Source organism: Cololabis saira, chromosome 20, assembly GCF_033807715.1.
Source record: "Cololabis saira isolate AMF1-May2022 chromosome 20, fColSai1.1, whole genome shotgun sequence".
NCBI classification, from domain to species: domain Eukaryota; kingdom Metazoa; phylum Chordata; class Actinopteri; order Beloniformes; family Belonidae; genus Cololabis; species Cololabis saira.
In genome coordinates this window covers 29,327,690-29,348,968 of record NC_084606.1, presented here as the reverse complement: position 1 = coordinate 29,348,968, position 21,279 = coordinate 29,327,690, and the positions used below count along the sequence as shown (strand labels likewise).

General features: G+C 40.8%; 1 protein-coding gene across 1 annotated transcript; it reads left to right on the top strand.

The window, feature by feature from the left end:
- The first annotated feature begins 729 nt into the window (after positions 1-729).
- Positions 730-21,255, top strand: sec24d (SEC24 homolog D, COPII coat complex component). The gene is made up of 23 exons (XM_061709501.1): positions 730-824; positions 1,802-2,006; positions 2,343-2,445; positions 3,653-3,783; positions 3,907-4,347; positions 5,254-5,375; positions 5,548-5,659; positions 6,782-6,909; positions 8,703-8,841; positions 8,961-9,076; positions 9,927-10,051; positions 11,321-11,512; positions 12,522-12,615; positions 13,262-13,378; positions 13,689-13,859; positions 15,059-15,155; positions 15,245-15,390; positions 15,479-15,617; positions 17,617-17,735; positions 18,622-18,801; positions 18,907-19,098; positions 19,516-19,605; positions 20,428-21,255. The coding sequence occupies exons 2-23, from the start codon at positions 1,856-1,858 to the stop codon at positions 20,566-20,568; spliced, it is 3,246 nt and encodes a 1,081-aa protein (XP_061565485.1). The 5' UTR covers positions 730-824; positions 1,802-1,855; the 3' UTR covers positions 20,569-21,255.
- The last annotated feature ends 24 nt before the right edge of the window (positions 21,256-21,279 follow it).

Sequence of the window (21,279 nt, the reverse complement as noted above, 5' to 3'; positions counted from 1 at the left end):
CCTCTCGCAACTTCTGATGTTGCTTTTTATCCAGAACGCATTATAACTGCTGAATATTGAACTGAAATCAGTTTGCGCTTTAAATATGTAAGCACTCCCTAGAGGTTTGAGGGAAATTAATGAATAGATTATTAACTGAAACTAAGTAGATTCAAGGTGATTTACTTCAGATTCATAAACTGTAAATATAATTTTAGGGACGATGTAATACAGTGGAAACTTATATTTCAACACATTAGAGACCATGATCAGGATTTAGGACGTAAGATCTATTTTTTATTTTTATGTTATTTATTTATTTTATTATAAGGGTCAATGAACTTTCTGAGGGCTCATGGTGATGAAATAGGTGGTGTGGGGATCATTTAGCACCCCTGTGTTTTGCTGTGCTGACGTGTATGGGGTCCCTCTGTTTCACGCATGCGCGCCTCGGTTAACACGAGAGAGCGGTGTCAAGTTAATTGAAAGCAAGATGTCAAAAGCGGAAGCGTGACTTTGAACGCTTCATCATAAAACACATTGCAGCATTAACGCCAATAAATTGTGTATAAGAAAGTAATATGATGAGGTGATGACTATATAAAGTATTTAGATATTAATGTGTTTAATATAGATTATGAGAAACTGAAATTGACGTTGGCATGGAATACAAATGTGTGCCGTGTGGTTTTGTTTTGAAAATCCAAAGCGGAAGCAGCATGGGTGCGTGTGTGAGGCTTGATCGCGGGGGTTTTCATCACCGAGCCAGCGGTTCTCCTGCAGAGTTTGACGTGGCACTCTGCTCCCACTGAAGACTCCACACCACAGGACTCTGCCCACTCCAGGTAAATAACCCCAACGAGTTACCATATCAGCTAAACACAGGGCTTCTTTTGCCCGAGAACTCCGTAGTCGCAGGTATTTACGCTCTCCTTCAACGCGTTTCCGTCGTCAAGGAAACTTTTTCTGTAATTTCCACGCAGCTAGCAAGACGCCTTCACCTAGTCCTTAATGGCTCTGTTTATCTAAAATACCACGTTGTGATTTCAACGTCATTGCAAAGACGTTCTGAATTAATGAAGATGCAAACACGTGTGTGTTGGGGGTTATTGATTAGTGAAAGGTATTGCAACTCTTCCTTTTCTCCATCATCACGGGCTTTGACGTGGCATTTCTGGGAAGTCGCAGACACGGGTCATGATTGAAACCTCAAAACCGGTATTATACGTGTTCAAAAGGCCCTTTGCTTGGGTAAAACGTACTAAAATGGTTTATTTAGTCGTAATAAAGGGATTTCAAGGAGTTACACAGCTGTTGGACTGTGACAGCGGTGCCAAGTTGACAGGCTTATCACTGCTCTGATTGTTTAATGTGTTCTTAATGGCAGCAAAGAGTGCAAGTAAAGCAGGAAAAACAATACAATTAACACATTGAAATAGTTTCAATCCAAGTCCTATTGTCTTAATAAATACCAATTATTGATTAAATAATGCATTGGGATTAATGGAGTCCTCACTAAAGTTTTTAATTAATTCCTGAGCATGATTTAGTCTTGGTAGTTTCCTCAAAACATATGACCAAAGATAGGTTTCTTTATCTCTCAATAAGCATAGTCAAAGGTCCATGTTGCACAGTGTTGACGATTGCCTGGGGTCAGATATCAGCTGTTGGTGTGGCTTGTAAACTTGATAGATTAGTCATAGTAATGTACTCCATTTTTGCTGGATGTTTTTTTTTCATTTTTATAACTCTGTTATTTTTAAAGGGAAAACTCAAATTTCTACACTGTACATTTTGAAATGTTATCTTCTCAACTCCACAGGTTTATCATAGGAGTTAGATTTTTGGCATGAGAAGGAAGTGACAGCGTCTGAGAATGAGCCACCAGGGTTATGTAGCCGCGCCGCCGTACTCCCAGGCCCAGCCGGGGATGGGCGGCTACCAAGCTGGCTTTGGAGCCGGACCGGCACCACCTGCATACGGACACTATGGAGGGCCGGCTCAGCCGTACAATGCTCCACCGGCAGGTAGTACAGACATTTTCATCTTGTATTCAGCGTCTCCTCAATAATATGCTTGTTCAGTATTCCCACCTAAAGGATGTACAGTAAGTTTTACAGTTAAAAACAATTGAAGTCCTCATTTTTCAAGCTTACACAGATGAAGTTTGGATTAATCTGACTTGTTTAACAGATCGTGTTGCATCTTAAATGGCAACTATTTTGATAAACTACACAAATTGCATTCATATACCAAGAAGTACCAGCAAAACGTGTGAAGATGCAGTCAATAGTTTTTTTTTTTTTTAAAAGTCATCACAACGCTCTAAAGAGCTACCTTATAATGTCCGTTACTCACAACAGGTATGATGAAGCCCCCAGCTTCTGCAGCCGCTGGAATGACGGCACCTCCAGTGCCCGGGCAGTACAATCCAAATGTCCAGCTGAACGGCGCTCACCCACAAAGGTAACAATCTTCATCATATTAGAATATTGTGGATAAAAGTTATTTTTCTTTTGCCTGGCAGCACAAAGTATACAGTAGTATTATTTGTTTATTTAAAAAGGATCCCCATTAGTCTTCACCATGGGAAGAGTATTCTTCCTGGGATCCACACATAGACATACAAAAGATGATAATAATACAACTCAAAAAGGGTGAAAAACATTCACTAGAATTCCTGAAATAATAAATTGAAACAAAAATAAAAGAGTAATTAACCAACCATCCACATCTTAAGTAACAATATTTGCTACTATCACCAGATCTGTATCCACTTTTGAGCAAAATAGTTTGCAACGACTTTATCATTTATAATATACCCATACCTCTATTTATAGTAGTATAAATATACTACATATCATAATATACTCATACATTATAATATACTCATACTTCTAAACTATATATACACTCATAGGCTACAGTGATTTAGAATATATTTACTATTAAATTTATAATATACATGCATATAATAATCACAATATATACCTAGGACCGATCATATCATATCTTCCTATAATAGACCACAACGCGTGTTCACTGTTAAAGCTATAAACATATAGGTGAAAATGCTTAAAGGGGACCTATTATTATCATTATTATTTTTTTTTCTTGCTTTAACATATATAAAGTGGTCTCCCCTCAGCCTGTCACCTCAGAGAAGGAGGAAAGCAACCAAATTCTGCAGTGTCTGTACAGCCGCCCGGATGAGCCGTCCAGTGTGAGGTGGATCTACGAGCCGTTCAGATTCTGCTCCCGTCGTGACGTAACGACGGGAGCGATTTACATAAGTTGGCCTCCGATGCGTGAAACCACGCCCACAACTAACTCCGCCTGCCAGAGCTTCCGCCATTGTTTCGTAGCGGAGTATCGTGTCATTCAGGCAGCCAATCAGAATCCTGCGTAGATAATGAGGTTAGAGAATGAGAAGATACAGACATGGCTCAGAGGCTGAATTTCTAATTTATTTAGCAAAAACAATCTAAAGCTTGTTTTTAAGACATTCAAGGCCTGTTTAAAATAGGTATTAGATGCCGTAATAGGTCCCTTTAACTTTGGCCAGTGTTGCAACAAGAGCGGCTTCAAGTACAAGTCCCAGTTGCAGAAATCTGGAAATATTTCTTCAGCAGTGAAACGGTTGTATATCTCTGACTGTTCTTGTGTCACTCAGATACGGTGCACCCCCAGCTGCTCCTCATGGTGAGCCTCCTCAATCAGCATACAACAGCATGGCCCCACCCGGCCCTGCTCCAACACAACTGCTCACTAATCAAATGAGTGCGATGAACATGGGGAAATATGGTAGGTTTGCTCTTATCTGATTTGTTGTAGCTACTCATTGGGGTTATAGTTGTTTGGTGGAATGCATGAGAAAAATGTCAGCGTCTACTCACTAGATGGTATCTCCATTCTTTGATTGGATAGCGCCAGGCTCTATGCAGAGTCCTCCTCCAACGAGCCCTGGGGCACAGCAGCCGTTCCAGACACCACCTCCTCCAGCGATGGGCCAGCCTCAGATGCAGATGCAGCAGTCGCACCACATGTCCCCACCACAGTCACCCCCCGCAGGCATGCCGATGGCTGGGCCCTCCATGGCTGGGCCCTCGATGGCTGGCCCACCGATGGCAGGCCAGATGATGGGCGGCCAGCCGATGGGAGGGCCTCCAATGGCAGGCCAGCCAATGGCAGGCCCACAAATGGGAGGGCAGCCGATGGCTGGGCCTCCAATGGCTGGTCAGTCGATGGCTGGCCCGCCGATGGCAGGCATGGGAAGACCCTTCCCCGGACCCCCACCTTCAGGTCCTGGAGGTTTCCAGCAGCCTGGTCCAGGATCAGTTGGTCCACAGGGATATCCACAGCAGCCAGGTAAGAACACTGAGCTTGCTCTTCTCAAAGACGCAGAAAGCCCTGATTCGCTTGCATCTTCTATATTTGTTAGTCTTTTTTTTAAATTTTTATATTTTTATTTATTTAGCTCAATATCACAAGTTGCTCACTTTTCTCAAGGCCCCTATAATGTGAACACCATACAACATTTCTGTCACCGACCCCTTAGTTTAGGACAGGAACAGCCAGTGATAACTTTTGAAATGTTTGCATACATTTAAAAGTTTTAAACACGGACAACAGGAAGTAAATGCTTCCTATAAAACAGAATTCTGATCACAGTTTAATCATTCTCAGCCCATAAGTTCCCACCAACAAACAGTACAGGTAAAGGTAAAGTAAGTTCATTGTTTGTAATTGGAGCATTTCAAACTTGAACCTCTCCATCTGTGTAGTAGATGTACATCAGAAATCGGTTCAATCGGATCAATTTCAATTTTTGAGAAACAGACAATGGTCATTCATGAAAAAAAAGCTTGAAATCCAAGACACAAAAAATAGAAACAGTTTCACGGTGGTTACAATCTGAGCCCACAGTCACCACAACCCGATGTTGACGGCGTATAAATGTGTCAGTGACTGCAGTTTGATATGCTCATTATTGCAAGCACATGCCATCAGTGTCTATACACGTTCTGGCCAAAGATCACAGCTCAGAAATATCCCAAACAACAGAATAAAATGGAAAAGGATATTGACAGCAGATGGCTGCGTTTCTGCCAGATAAATACGCCATCATATACATCTGTTGGGTTATCAGATGAGTTGGAGAGGAGTACATTTGGGAAGAATCTACATGTTTTTGTTTTTTAGGAATTTTCTGCTGTGTATGTATACGTATGTGTGTACTGTATATAATTTTTTTTTTTTCTTTTTAATGTACAGGTCAGTTTGGAGGACACATGGCAGGGCCCCAGCCTGGAATGCCAGGAGCGTTCCCCGGAGCCCCGGGAGCTCTGTCGGGCCCACCGCAGAAGAAACTGGACCCTGACTCTATCCCAAGCATTGTGAGTAGCCACATACCTGCATATCCTCATAAACTAAAACAACACATTTGTCTTTCCCGTCCTGCTGTTAGAAACATTTCAATCATTTCTGGCAAAAAAATCCTTTATTAATTTTTAAACATTGATTTATTATGTACCCAACAATCTTTACACAAAACCTGTCTCCTTTTAGACCCAAGTCATCGAAGATGACAAGACCAAGCAAGGAGGACAAGTGTTCAGCACCAATATCAGAGGACAGGTCCCTCCTCTTGTTACCACGGACTTCACAGTTCAGGATCAAGGTAAACAAAACTACGGGACCTTCCGAGGGACAAAAAGTAGTTGATAGATTGTCTGTAACGAGTTTAGACAAGGATCTGTACATCTTTTTTTTTTTTTTTAAAGAGTTAATTATGTAATTTACGCTGAAGTTGGTACAAACTTTGTTTTTCTTGTTTTATTTCCACACACTTATTGTCAGAACTGTTTTACAACCACCTTCAAGTTGATGGATTGAACAAGTTCAAGTTTGCAAGATTTTCTTCTGTTCTTTCTAAAAAAAATAGTGTGGTTTCAGCATTTTTGCATGCGTTACTCGTTAGCATCCATCTACAGATTTTTCATCATATTATCTTTAGCCTTTAAACATTGTGTGAGGTTTCCTTTAAAATAAGCTGCTATCTACATGAGGCCGTTGCTCCTAATATCCAAGAAATGTTCGTGTGCCAAGCGTTTCAATGCAAGGACGAGGCATGATTCACCGGCCCCCCCTCTGCCTGCCCCGCTCCAATCTTTTCTTACCACATCCAATATTTTTTTTGCAAAATAAACTGTTCACCCTGAAATATGAGTGAATCAACGTTGAAATATGGTGAGGCAGAAATATTGTATCCATGTTGAAGCCTGGCTGGCGTCAAAGAGCAGACGTTGATTCAACATTGATTAGACGTTAACATTAAAATTCGACCACAAAACAACATTGATTTAATGACATCTTTTCAGCATTGGTTGATTGGCTAGAATTGGATGATTGTTTGATGGTTGACCCACCATCAACTGTCGACTTTAACCAAAAATCAACCTTTTTGACTATAATTCAACATTGAATTAACATTTTCTGGGCACGGTAACAGAATGTTAATTGTGAGGGTGCCTAAACTTCTGCAGGGCTCCTCACATATTGCCCATATGCATCCAGGTTGTCTAACACATTAGATTCTGTCATTTCTGAGTCATTTGTTGATAATTTCCAGGCTTTTTATTAAATTGTTCTAAAAAAATCTGAATTACTAAGTTTCTCCAGTAACACAGAATTAAATAAATCTAATAAAACTCCATTTCCACTCATGTTTTGGTTGTGCTGATGGTGAAAGTCTGCTCTGTAGTGCCATTGAGGATGTTGGTGCTTGTTTTTTCACCCCCAGGAAATGCCAGTCCCAGGTTCATGCGCTGCACCTCCTACTCTCTCCCCTGCACCGCTGAGCTGGCCAAGCAGTGCCAAGTACCGCTGGCCACCGTCATCAAACCATTCGCCACTTTGCCAAAGAATGAGGTAGGTTACAGTTGTACTTGTAACTAAGAGATGCATTTTCATCACAACTATTGAGACTTAAAAAAAAAAAAAACCTTTAAGAGCCAGTTTTCATGCAGTAATTGCATTAAATTATAGCATCTCTTCAAATATGTCTTACACTTCCTATTTGTGTTTGACATCTTATTAAGTCTGACTTAAATGGAAACAATGGCCTGTACCTAAAAGAATGTTGTCCATGAACCTCATCCAAGATGCCCCCCATTCTCCATGTAGGCAATGTTAGCTTTCTTTCGTTTGCTTTTCAGACCAGTTGACTCCTTTGGATCTGCTGGGACCATAGAAGGTGGTTTGATATCCTCACCAAAATCAGAACCAGGCAGACTTGATCAGTGTGCTGAGTTCACGCATGACTGAGCTGAGCAAATTAACCTGCACGGATGTCATTTTGTCCAAAAGGTTTAGGGCTGAAACGATTCCTCAAATAATTCGATTACAAAAAATGATCGAGGAATTTCCTCTGCCTCGAGGAATCGTTTAATTTTGCAGCTCAAAGCAGGTATTTCGCCCGGACTACGTTTAATGCGGCACAACGCGCTGACGCCGCGCCTGTAAAGGAAGAAGAAGAAAGAGGCGGCGGATGTTTGGTTTTTGTAACATGCCATGCTCAGGCAGTCTGCAATGGCCCAGACGGGAGACACATGTAGCTCAGTGCTTAACTTTTATTTCCTTTTATCCTATATGTTCCCCCTCTAAGCCGGTACATACATAGGTTCCTCTAAACATCTGTTCCCGCTACAGTTTTAACTAAAAGAAAAGGCAGAAAATGTCAGAAAAATAAAAACGTAATAAAGCTAACTGGGTAGTTTTCAGTTTTAGCTCTGTAGTCATTAATGGATAAAACAAGCAGCGCTGGTGTCTAATGTGTTCCAATACAGCAGGTCTCAGAAGTTTATTTTCAACACTGCCAAAACTCAAAATCTTATACTTTAACTTAAAACTTAACTAGAACTTAAAATTTGCTTGACACAAATGAAAGTTCAATTGAAACACGTGGGAAAAACACCTAACCTTTTAAGTTATGTGTGTTATCAGGTGTAATGGCATTTTTAGGTTAGAAATAAGAACATTTCTTGGTAAGATCTTTAGTTTTTTGAGTGAAAGCAGTGAATTTGGTCAACTGGTGTAAGTTCAGGGTTTTTAAATTCACAGCCATGAACCTACTGGATTATATAATTTAGTCTTAGTAATGTCAATTAACATCTAACATCGTATGTATGTATGTATATATATATATATATATATATATATGTATGGATAATTGCTCTTTAACTAAACAAAAATATGTTTTATCCGATTAATCGATGGAATTTTCAGTAGAATACTCGATTACTAAAATATTCGATAGCTGCAGCCCTAAAAAGGTTTCATTCAGTGTTCTCGGTAAACGGTTCTAGGATACTGAAAACCCTCTCTCTGAGGTCACTGGTCTAATAATAAACTATTCGCTCCGTTGTCTGTATGTGTTTTTATGGTAGTTCAGTTCATTTGAATCAAACATTTTCCATTTATGTTGTCAAAGCCTGCAGAGACCCTCAAATAACTTCTGTCATCAGCAGGTCTGCATTTGGTGCTGAGTTAACGGTGCTGTGGTGGACCAAACATATTTATACTAACTTTTTACTTTTCTTTATTTAAACAGGCTCTGTTTTGTTGTGGCGTCATGGAGATGGTGGCATTGCAACTGTTTTCAGTATAATCTGTTTTGAAAGCTTTGCTCAGGTTGACCAGTATGCGGTTTTTGTTTTTTGTAGACTCCACTGTATGTTGTGAATCACGGTGAGACGGGCCCGATCCGCTGCAATCGCTGCAAAGCCTACATGTGTCCTTACATGCAGTTCTCTGATGGAGGTCGCCGCTACCAGTGCAGTTTCTGCAACTGCGTCAATGAGGGTAGGGGTTTGTCTGAAAACAAGTCACTAGTTAACTGGAGAATCAGTTGGTTGGTATCTACTGAAAAATAGTTCTATGATGTGTCAAGTCTGAAATATATTCTTATTACCCCCCTCTAGTGCCGGTCTTCTACTTCCAACATCTTGACCACATGGGCCGGAGGATGGACTTCTACGAGAGGCCTGAACTCTCCTTGGGCTCCTATGAGTTCGTAGCCACTCTGGACTACTGCAAGGTTCGCTCGGCATCTGCCACATGTTTATCACTTCATTAGTGTCTTCATGGCAGAATAATTTACTGATTGAAACAGTTGCGTGTTAAAGATGTTTGATCAATCCCATGCTGTAAAAAACCCAGTTTGCAAGTCCCCTGCATTAATCATTAAGATCTGTGTGACTGTATCAGCGCTGCCAAACCTCAGATCAGCTCACTCAGAACAGACTCAGACAGTCCAGAGATGTAAATCCACTCTGTCCCCAGCTCGTTTAAGATGTTGTTAACAGCGTGAGGATCAGAGCAAGTCAGCATGGCTCTGTCACTTCACTTGGACATCAGTCAGCACATCAGACTGAGTGCGCTGGAGTGTGTGTGCAAGATGTCTAACAACTGAGCAAATGGCCAGAATTACAGAAAGGAGAACTTTAATGGCATATAAAAATAAGGAACCGCTGTGACGACCCACATGAGTCAGCTACCGATGATAAGATATCACTCAACAGTCCAGCAAGTTCAACATCATCCCATTTCTTCTGTCGCCTCTTGTCTATGATTGAAAGCCAGTCCATTAGCTTGATTGGAAGGATTTTGAAAGTAGGATTTTTAAGCTGAAATGTTCAACAGTGTTGCTTTAAAGTGCCGGGGTAAAAAATTAGACCCAAAGTTTGTGTCTTCTGTTGATGTAATAAAAAAAAGGCAGAATTAAGTGTGCCTATGACTTCCACAAGGAATGTTCTTATTGAATCTGAATTGACCCTTGAATAAGGAGGTATAGATAACAGATGGATGGAGTTTGTACTTTTTTGTTTTCATAGGAGAGATTAAAATGGGCACTAATCAAATCTAACTTCAACCATTTCTCCCCACAGAACAACAAACCTCCCAATCCTCCAGCCTTCATCTTCATGATCGACGTGTCTTACAATAACATCAAGAGCGGCCTGGTCAAACTGATTTGTGATGAGCTGAAGACTCTGCTGGAGAATCTGCCCAGGTAATCGGAATAACAATGAGTACAATAAGAATGAGGATGAAGAAATACGACCGTGTGTAAGGTTCATCCTCTGTGGAGACTTGTTTAATCCACGGCTGAAGAACTCCTCCACATTTTACACTTCTGCCTTGTCAGTAATCTTAAATAAATCTTCTGTTAGTTAGGCTCTTTAAACTTATCTTCAAGTATACAGTATATGGAAAAAAAGCTTCCCTTAAAAGAGGGAGGTTGCTAAAAGCTGCCAGAAGAGTTTTCTGAGAGCATCCTGACCCCCCACCTATGAGATCTGAGCTTTGTGGTCAAACTTACTCAGGCTTTTGATTTATCCAGACTGAGAGGATGAAGTACTCCACTTGGTTACTCCTAAAACAACTTGGATGCTGTTTGCTGTTCTCAGGAGTTTTAGTGCCAGAAACATGTCAGGACTTGTGAGATGCCGTGACATCATCATTTCAGCACGTCTGAAACCTGTACTCCAGATAAGACCGTCTTTGCTTTTGTTTGTGGACATCATTCACATTTTATGTGGTTGGCGTAATTCTGCAGTTTTTGCCAAAACGTGTGTTTTTAATTCATTCAAGATAAAGCCTGAGCCCAGCTTAAATAAATCCAGGTGTAGTCCCAGTCTCTGGACGCAGTGTTTTTCCTCCTAACTTGTATATGTTAATCAGTATCTGGGTTGAAATGGTGCACGGTTTTCCATATTTTTTCCTGAAGCCAGGGGATGTCAGCAACCAGTGGTATGTTCTGCTAGGATTTAGAAAACAACTGTTCGGTTACTTACAGTTTCTTGGCATATCTGAATGATTTAGGAAGCGAGACGTACAAACCGCAGTCGGCAGTGTCAGGAAAGCATGCTCTCAATCTGCTCAGACAGTGATGGGTTCAGTTTGGCTCAATTCCATGACTTAGACCTGAATATCCTGGTAAATATCAGTGGATTTGTTGGCTTTGAGTGGCGGTGAGGAGAAAAAAAAAGAAGAAAAAGGCAAACCTGTAGCAAACATTTTATTTGTTTATTCATGGCTGTTACTCCAGTCCTGGAATGATGTTTATGTCCAATTATTTGACTTGGACGGTCTTCCAGTAAATAAGTAACGCTCTAAAGCGAAGCCCGAAGATAAAGCAGGTTCATGAAGCTGTGACCTCTTTTTGTAAATATCCCGACTGTTCTTCTGAGTGCTGGCTCAGTTACAGAGTTTAACCCGAGCAGCCACGGCTCATAACCTCTCACCTGGACTACAGTGGTTTATCTCTCTTTCCCACCAGGGAGGAAGGTGCAGAGAGCTCTGCCATAAAAGTCGGCTTCGTCACCTACAACAAGGTGCTCCACTTCTACAACGTGAAGAGCGCTCTGGCCCAGCCGCAGATGATGGTGGTGTCGGACACGGCGGAGATGTTTGTGCCTCTGCTCGACGGCTTCCTCGTTAACTATCAGGACTCCAGGGCCGTAATTTACAAGTACGAAGCATTTAATCACTAAACCATTATCAAGCAGGACAAAACTGATGTCACTCTCATATCCTTGCAGGAGAAATCCTTATATTTGCTTTTGCAGCATTGTTACCGTGTATGATCAGCAGTGTTGGGGTAGTTACTCAAAAAAAGTAATCCATTACATATTACTAGTTAGTTTTAAAAAAAGTAATCCCTTACACTACTTAGTTACTGGTTGCTGAAAGTAACTACCGGTAGTTACATTACTAGTTACATTACTTTTGGATTACTCCGCAATATCACCTGAGCTACACCATAACTCGATTGCCAATGAACAACATATACAGGACTGTCTCAGAAAATTAGAATATTGTGATTTTCTGTAATGCAATTACAAAAACAAAAATGTCATAAATTCTGGATTCATTACAAATCAACTGAAATATTGCAAGCCTTTTATTATTTTAATGTTGCTGATCATGGTTTACAGCTTAAGAAAACTCAAATATCCTATCTCAAAAAATTAGAATATTCTGGGAATCTTAATCTTAAACTGTAAGCCATAATCAGCAATATTAAAATAATAAAAGGCTTGCAATATTTCAGTTGATTTGTAATGAATCCAGAATGTATGACTTTTTTTTTTTTTTTTTTTAATTGCATAACAGAAAATAAAGAACTTTATCACAATATTCAAATTTTCTGAGACAGTCATGTAGTTGGAACCTTATTATTGCAGTGCCCAGATCAGCACAAATGTGTATTCGTAATGTCCCGTCAAATCCCACAAAATCACGTTAAAGGCTGATTTATGGTTCTGCGTTACACCAACGCAGAACTTACGGCCGTAGGGTACCCGGCGACGCGCACCGTACGGTGTGAGTAACTATAACGGGATTACCCAAATTACAACTGTAACGCGTTACACTACTGCGTTACTGGCGAATGTAATCTCGTTACACCCAACACTGATGATCAGTTGAAGGTGGGGGGCCCAAACCAGACTATAATCTTTCTCTTTTTTTCCCCCCAGTCTCCTGGACCAGATCCCTGACATGTTTGCAGACACCAACGAGAGTGAAACGGTCTTTGCCCCCGTCATCCAAGCCGGCATGGAGGCTTTTAAGGTTGGCCAGCTGGTGACATCTGTGCACGTGTAGCGAGACATATTTCAGCCTCCTGGAATCACCCGTGGTCGCTTTTATGCTTAAATGACCTCCAGCTCGACCTCACGCTTACTTATTCGTCACTTTCTATTTATTTATTCCTATAATTACGAGTCTGACTTGTTGCCAGCAACTCGTATAATGCACTTCTCTATAAGTTTAACTGATTTAACTCTAAAACTACGTGCTATTATTTCAGTTTGGCAAAATAATTTACTTTATTACTGAAGCAGCTGTTTCTTTTTCCCTTTTTCCCCCTCCTGATATATTTGTATTTACTTTAACTCCGTGAAACTGTTCCAGTGATAATAGGTCTGCGTTTATGTGTTCCGCTTCTAAAAGTTCACAGAAAACTTTTGATTGGAAGCAGTTGTGTATTTATACGGTGCAAAAAAACCCAAAGACTAACTTGTTTGTTCATATCTGTTTATTGTCCAATATTGAATTTCTTTATTTAAAAGGAAAAAGTAAACTTGAGTATTGAATGTTTTCTCAGGGATTGAGTTGTACTCGGCGTGATTTAGTAAATGCTTGAAAGAACGTGACGGGTTTGCTGTGCACCTCAGTCTAAATCAATCTTTTCTGGAAATCTTCCTCCTGTTTCCAGGCAGCAGAGTGCAGTGGAAAACTCTTCCTCTTCCACTCATCCATGCCCACTGCAGAGGCTCCTGGAAAACTGAAGAACAGAGACGACAAGAAACTGGTCAACACTGACAAGGAGAAAGTGAGCGGCTCCTTGTGTTGGCTTTTTCCCTGCGCGCTGGCAGATGTCTGGGCTCAGCCTGCTCCCTTTGAGCCCAGGCAGTTGTTGATGTCTTTGATAACATACGTTTTCTTTTGTGTTGAATGTTTCAAGCAGCTACATCTGAAATAAACCCACTGCAACTTTTAATACTTAACTGAAAGTAGAATCTTGAAAGTGTTTGATAAGCTGCAGCGGGATCCGTCTTCAAGCTTTGTTTGAAGAGCGCTGCTGCAGAAGACTGCTGGCTCACCCAAAACTGTGCTTTATTTCTGCTCCTTCTTCTCTATAGACGCTGTTCCAGCCTCACAAGGGCGTGTATGAGCAGCTGTCTAAAGACTGTGTGGCACAAGGCTGCTGCGTGGATCTCTTCCTTTTCCCCAGCCAGTACGTGGACTTGGCAACCATGGCTGATGTGCCTTCACACACCGGAGGCTCCGTCTACAAATACGGAAACTTCCAGGTAGCTGGTACACCCACTTACACTGTAACTGTCCATCTTAAAACAAAAATGTGCTCCAAGCAGACTCGTAGTGGTTGAAACAATGGAAATAGTACCTTTTTACATTTTCCTCTCTTGATTTGATTGAAATTCTTTATTCAGTCATTTCATTCTACAAACATTGAACAAAAACATTACCGAAAACAATAGTGACTGAAAAGGCACAGGCAGAAGCATAGTGCTTATATTGATGCCTGTCCTACATACAAACAAACAATAGAAAAACTAACCCAGAAAAAACAGAAAAGGAGGACCAATAAGGTTTACATATATAGGTTTACATATATAATAATAATAAAGACTTTTTTTATGTATATATATGTATATATATATATATATATATATATATATATGTATCCTTCATACATATCCTTTTATATTCTTTCATATGTATATATATTTTTTTATATACACATAAAAAATACACAAAATATATAAAAAATACATACATACACTATATATATAAATATCATAGAACAGCAGCAAACAAATAAATATGAACCTTTGTAGCTTTGAAAGATTGCTCTACAAATCTTTTTTTTTTTGTAAACTGAAAGAGCTGCACATTTGTAAATCTATATTAGCGTCATTCCATAATTTAACTCCCACAACAGATATACGTCTCCTTTTAGTCTCTTTTCTAGCTTTTTGTATTACAAATTTACAAACAAAATGCAAATTATATTTTGACTCCTATATTGAGAAAAACCGTTGTACACAGACTCTTCTGATTACACTTCATGATTATTCACTGATGCAAAATCTTTTGCATCCTAATAATAGCGGGCTTCAGCAAATGAGTGCAGAGTCTGCGCAGTCGAGTTAAAACTGTCCCAAAGGACTGACGCAACGAGTACAGGAAGTTGCTCCAAAAAGTACAAACGTACCAAACACTAAAGTAGCAGTCACACAGTTTAAAGCTGGACTGAACTGTTTGATAATGTAAAAGTTCAGTTTAGACATTAAACACAAGTAGATAAACGTTATCCAATGATGAGCTTTTCAATCAAATTCTCTCTTTTCCCTCCTTTTTAATTTTTTTTAATGACTGACCAAATGTAATATTCCACTGAAGTGTGTAAGGATAGAGTGTAAAGGTTGCCTAGTGTCTGTTGGCACAAATCCAAGCGGTGCCAACACTGACATCTGCTGGTTGACAGATGGAGACGGACGGTGAGCATTTCCTCCGAGATCTGAGGAAAGATGTACAGAAGAGTGTTGGATTTGATGCCATCATGCGTGTCCGCACCAGCACGGGTAAAGAAACGTCTTGTGTCGTGTTTCTATTGGGTGCTGGAGTTGGGCTTCGTGTAATTTACAACATGCACCCGTGTTTCATCCTCCAGGCTTCAGAGCCACAGACTTCTTCGGTGGCGTCCACATGAACAACACCACAGACATCGAGATGGCAGCGGTGGACTGCGATAAGGCGGTGACGGTGGAGTTCAAACACGACGACACCCTCAGCGAGGAGACCGGGGCGTTCGTTCAGGTATCTGGCGTTTCAACGCGAGCTTCTTTAAGGGAGGAGGAAATAGAGCAGTACATTTAAATGGATGTTTGTCTGCACCGTTTCCCAGTGTGCCTTGCTGTACACCACCATCAGTGGCCAGCGACGTCTCCGGATCCACAACCTCAGCCTGAACTGCAGCTCGCAGCTGTCGGAGCTCTACAAGAGCTGCGAGACCGACTCACTCATTAACTTCTTTGCTAAATCAGGTGAGTCTGGTAACCTTTTAAGAGTATTGGTGGGTAAACAAGGTAAAGGTCAAGTAACAAGAGGCTTTAAGAGACTCTACACTTGGAGAAGTCTGCTACAGAACTGACTAACGAGAGGCTGTTGAGTATTAACTCATCAGGCTGTTTTCTCTCAGGAATAGTGGATTTAGTTTCCCTTTGTTTTGCTCTTTCTCACTGTCAGGTCTGTTACAGATTTATCAAATATTAAGAATAATATTTGTATAGAAGCAGCAGTGTCCTGGACTGGTTTAACTGGACTGCCTTTCTGGGATGTTCCCTCACAGGGTCCTGGCTCAAATCTCTGCCAAGGCTTTTTAGGGGTGTAACGATACACTAATCTCACGATACGGTACAATACATGATTTTGAGGTCACGATAACGATACGATATTATAGCAGTATTTTTTTAACAACCTTGCATGAGGAACATATGACTGGAAAAAATGGTCTTTTATTTGAAAGACACAAAAAACAAAACAATGCTGTGCATTTGCCCTATTGTTACAGTTTGTAAAGCTTTATAACTGTTTAAGTTTTAAAGAGAAAGCCAGGCCAACCATTTTCCACAAACTGAACTAAAAGTAAATGTCAGGTTTGCATTATGCATCTTCAGTTTCATACAAGTACAAATATTTTGCCACAAACTGAATAGTTTCTCTCATGTATGATTTGACTTTTTTCTTTTCCAGAAATTTAACAACTAAAATTAAATAAATAAGTAAAAGTAAATAAATACATACAATTTTACATCATAAAAAAGATTGATTCATGCTCACCTTATAAGTGTAAGAGGAGATTTATTTTTGTTAAGGGTTCATTATTTTATAAATATATTCTGATGTAAATCAGGGACTATAATGACACTAGTCAGTTTATCTGTAGTGATTAGTCTGTTTTAGATTGGGCGGAGTGATACGCCACAGTACGGCACTAGGTGCTGTGTTAAGGTTCTAAAATCCTACACTGTTGAGGGACATTAAAGTACACTGGAACTCAGCAGAAGTTGTCCCCGTGTTTATCCTACTCACGACCCGAAAAAGGTTTAATTTAATAAGGTAAGGCTTAACTCTACACCAGCCTTACATAAGTAAAAGTTCAGAGCTCAAAACCCTGCAAGAGTCCCGTGATCGGGACCGCAAAATGGAACTAGTTTCTTCTGAGCGGAGTAAGATTTTGGTCCGTGGGTCGAGGCGCGGTCGGCACCAATACACTGCGCGTTACTAGTCAACACAATATATTAATATTAATAACCCAATATCACGATACAGTTTGTTACCTCCACGACACGTATCGTGACGTTTTTGTATCGCAAAATTTCGTGGCACGATATATTGTTACACCCCTAATGCTTTTCCTTCTGAAGTTTGCATGACGCTGATGCTTGCACAGGCTGTCTCCAGCTACCCCGGTTTCCTTCCACAGTCCACAAACGTGTATGTCAGGTGAAAGGGGACGAGGTATTCTGAGTTGTCCAAGTATTCTGAGTGTGTGTGGTTGTTTGGACTCGTGACATGTCCAGGGTGGACGCCCTCCAGCAGGTCCATGTGACCCTGAGAAGGAAGAAGCTGGTACAGGAGAGACGGATGAACAGATGAAGCAGTAATGAAGTGTAGACATGCAGTCTGCTGATATTTGCTCAGGTATTAGCCAACCTTTCTGAAATGACCCCATGTATCCTTCTATAATCTTCCAAAGCTCAGTAACTTATGAGAAAAGAAGAGTGACCTGTGGAAATAAGGAGCACATGCTTCACCTGACACTAAGTCCTCCTGTAATCTCCACATAAATACAGCTGTACTGCTGACCCGGTTGCTTTTCTTCATCTGTCTCGCTGCCCTTCAGCTGCTCTGTGTGCTACGTCTCTCCCTATTAGTGTTTTTCTCTTGGTCTCTTTATGGGAAGACTGTTGTAAAGCCACCTTTCTTTTTCTCCCCTGCTCCTCCATCTTTCATAACCCAACTCTTTTCATGCCCTCTCAGCGTACCGCGCCATACTGAACCAGCCTGTGAAGAACGTGAGGGACATCCTAGTCAACCAGAGCGCCCACATGTTGGCTTGTTACAGGAAAAACTGTGCCAGCCCGTCGGCCGCCAGCCAGGTCAGTTCATGACGGACCAGGAAGCACATTTATGTTTTGTATAGGGCTGGGGATCCATTCAAATGTCAAGAATCGATTCGATTCCAATTCTTAAGATTCAGAATTGATTATCAAGATTTGATTCGATTCCGATATTGATTTGGGTTAGTGTTATTAAAACTGTTTTTTGAGCTGTTGCATGAATTATATGACTAGTTATGCAAAATATTACTACTAGTATTATATTGAGATTAAACAGCAAGTATTGTCAGCTAATGATGCTGTAAGGACCAATCAGATCCCAGAATGCTGATAGAACTGCTTTCAGAAACATCGTGTGGGTCAGAATTACCAAACAGATCCAGGGAGGAAACAGAGACGAATGAAATCAGTTTTATTTTTTCCCACATTCTGTTTTTATTTTTTCCATTTTCGGTCTATTTTGGTTTTTTAATTTTTGAGCATTTGGTTTTTAGCATTTTTTGCAAATGTAACCCCAAGACAGTATATAAAGTAATGAAATATAGACAACTTATGCAATGATAACCTAACACTTTAATGTTTTCATACCTTTAAACATATTTAAAGGCAAAAATATGGCACCAGTTATTTTCGTGTCCAACAAAACATTCCTTTTTTGGGGATAAAGAAAAAAATAAACAAAAGTTGTAATGTAATGATGAAAAAAAAAAAACATAAATAAATGAAAGAAAAAAAAAAAAGAAAAAAAAATCGATCTTTAGACATATGAATCGATTTTTAGGAATTAATATGAGAATCGATTTAGAATTGGGAAAACATTTTTTCAACACAGGCCTAGTTTTGTACCTTGATCTTTAGAGTGAAAACACACCATCATATGCAAGCCGCCTCTCAGAAACTAACGTCAGCGTGTCTCCTCATGCAGCTGATCCTGCCTGATGCCATGAAGGTGTTCCCGGTCTACATGAACAGCCTGATGAAAACGGCCCCTCTGGTCGGCAGCACGGAGCTCTCCACTGATGACCGGGCCCACCAAAGGCTCTCCGTCATGGCCATGGGGGTGGAGGACACGCAGCTGCTGCTCTACCCACGCCTGCTCCCACTGGTAGGAGCACACACTCACCGTGGTTGTCTTGTTATATGAATTGATTCACAGGTGAAGTATTCAGCAGCAGCTATCAGACCACTGACCCGTACCTTCTCTTCTCAGCACAACATGGATGTAGGAAGCGAGGCGGTGCCTGTTCCCGTCCGCTGCTCGGAGGAGCGTCTTGCAGACTCCGGCATGTTCCTGCTGGAGAACGGGAACGCCATGTTTCTGTGGCTGGGCCAGGCCAGCCCCCCGGACCTCGTCCAGAGCATGTTCAACCTGCCCTCCCTCGCCCACTTGCAAGGACTCATGGTGAGAATTCATTTTGATATTAGATGAAGTGGATCATCTTTTCATCCCTAGAGGAAACACATCTGGGCAGGAGACTGTTTGGATGTTTCCTGTGTGCAACGGACTCATAAATGCACTTAAGAGAAGGAAAGTCAGCACATTATAATTCAGCAAATGTTACCTTTTTACACGGGGAAAAAAAAACTCATTTAAAATCAACACGTTTAACCTATAAAACTACCGAAACTTAATGTTTTTAAATTAATGTTAAATTAACTTGACTCAAAGTATAAGACATGTATAATCTAAGCAGATCTCCCAGTGCCACATTTGCCAATGGGAAGAAAATGATTGTACGTTTTGAGAGATTGGTGTAATGCTCGGGTCGCACCGATGCTAATGAGCCGTTTTTTACAGTTGTGTTATTTTGTTTTTCAGTGTACGCTTCCAGAGCTGGACAACCCGTTGTCGAAGAAGGTCCGAACCATCATCACCGACCTTCTGGAGAAGAGGCCAAACTCCATGAAGGTAACAAATCTTACAACACACCATACAATCCTCAGTTTAACCCCAATCATTTTCTTTCTCTACTATTTTAAATGTTTATAAAGTACAAGAGAGAACGGTGAAGAAACGAACTAGAGCTCTGCTGCCCTCTGGTGGAGCTGAGAAGTAACACAAATACCTCAGTGATGATGTTACTGTGTAAATTGTCAAATCATCTCTAGAAAGCAAATGGCATCCCTGATTAAGGACCCAGCACACCACAGGTCCAGTGCACGTGAACATCATTATACAGAAGAGCTTGGATTGTAATCTAAGTGTTGTGCAGTGACTTTCAGAAGTTTGACAATGCAGCTGTAGTAAAGAACAGTAAATAACCTTCATTAATGTAATGCTAAATTTACGCGTTAACAAGCAGGCATATCCTTGTATGAGCAGTTTTGATGCCTGAAAAAGGCTTTTATCTATAATAGACGACATGAGCCACAACTGTCCATGAAACATGTTATCCGGGTGGGCAGGTCACAAAATGCATTTTCCCAGTTTGTAATGAAACAACTGAATACTCAGAGAGGGGGGAGGAAAAACAAAGGCTTTTAGTTTAGCTGGACTGATAATTCAAAGAATCAACCCACCAAACAATGACACAGGAACCCTGAAGAACTCTTTTTTTTTTTTTTTTTTTTTTTTTTTAAAAACAGTGTTTGCACGCTTTGATAGCTGCCAAAAGAAGGGTTTGTCCAGTCCTGGCAGTTACCAAACCTTTGTGTAGGTACATAGAGAGCCAACTGTGCTGAACGGATATTGGAAACGTGTCACTAAGCTCTTTGTTTCCGCCCCACTCAGCTGCAGATCGTCAGGCAGAAAGACAAGCCGGAGATGTTGTTCCGTCAGTTCCTGGTGGAGGACAAAGGTTTGCACGGAGGGGCTTCCTACATGGACTTCCTTTGCTACGTCCACAGAGAGATCAGACAGCTGCTGACTTAACGGGCCAGGCTCGCCCCCCCCCGACCCCCCGCTCAGGTGGACTGGGAGAAACGCAGCATCTCATGGACTGTGCAGAAAACTCACAAGGTCTGTGTCAGTAGGTTTGATTTGAATATTTAAGATGATGCAAGCAGCGCTTCAGAAAGACACCTGAACAGAGAGAATCCAAGGTCCAAAGCTGCCTCTGGCACCGTTCGGTACACAAACACACGCAGCATGACCTTACAGCTTGCCACTTAAATAGGGTTGTTGTAAATCTGGAGAAATGAATTGGACAACACAGAATTTTCCACTCAGATGCTTAGTGTGATGGACTGACTGGAAGGACTTCACTGCCTCGCGCTGAAATGCATTTTGGCACCGGGCCTGCTGGCACAAAGCAATACAACATCCACTGTGTATTAAATTACTTCAAGCATTCTCTTTTTTTTTTTTTATTTCACTTTGTAAATTTATAGCATCTGGATGAGACAAATGGTTATTTATGGGCTGTGCTGTAAGACGTTCTTTGTTACTCTCCCAAGAAGACAAAGTGCATGAGGAGGCTCAGCAAATCATTTTAAAGTCCCAGTAAAGCAACTGCAAACATTCACATGGAAACATGGTTTGAGTTGGACAGTATTTCTTTAAAAAAGAACCTGAGAATTGTTTATTTTAAGTAGTAGAATTGGACTGCTAAACTTTTTTTTTTTCTTTTTTTGGTTCAGGATT

What these genes read in the sequence shown, in the direction of transcription:
- sec24d (XM_061709501.1), top strand. Translation starts at nt 1,856, where the DNA reads ATGAGCCACCAGGGTTATGTAGCCGCGCCGCCGTACTCCCAGGCCCAG. An exon ending in CCACTTTGCCAAAGAATGAG is followed by an intron (nt 6,910 to 8,702) that starts GTAGGTTACAGT and finishes TGTTTTTTGTAG; the next exon opens with ACTCCACTGTATGTTGTGAA. An exon ending in TCCAGGGCCGTAATTTACAA is followed by an intron (nt 11,513 to 12,521) that starts GTACGAAGCATT and finishes TTTTCCCCCCAG; the next exon opens with TCTCCTGGACCAGATCCCTG.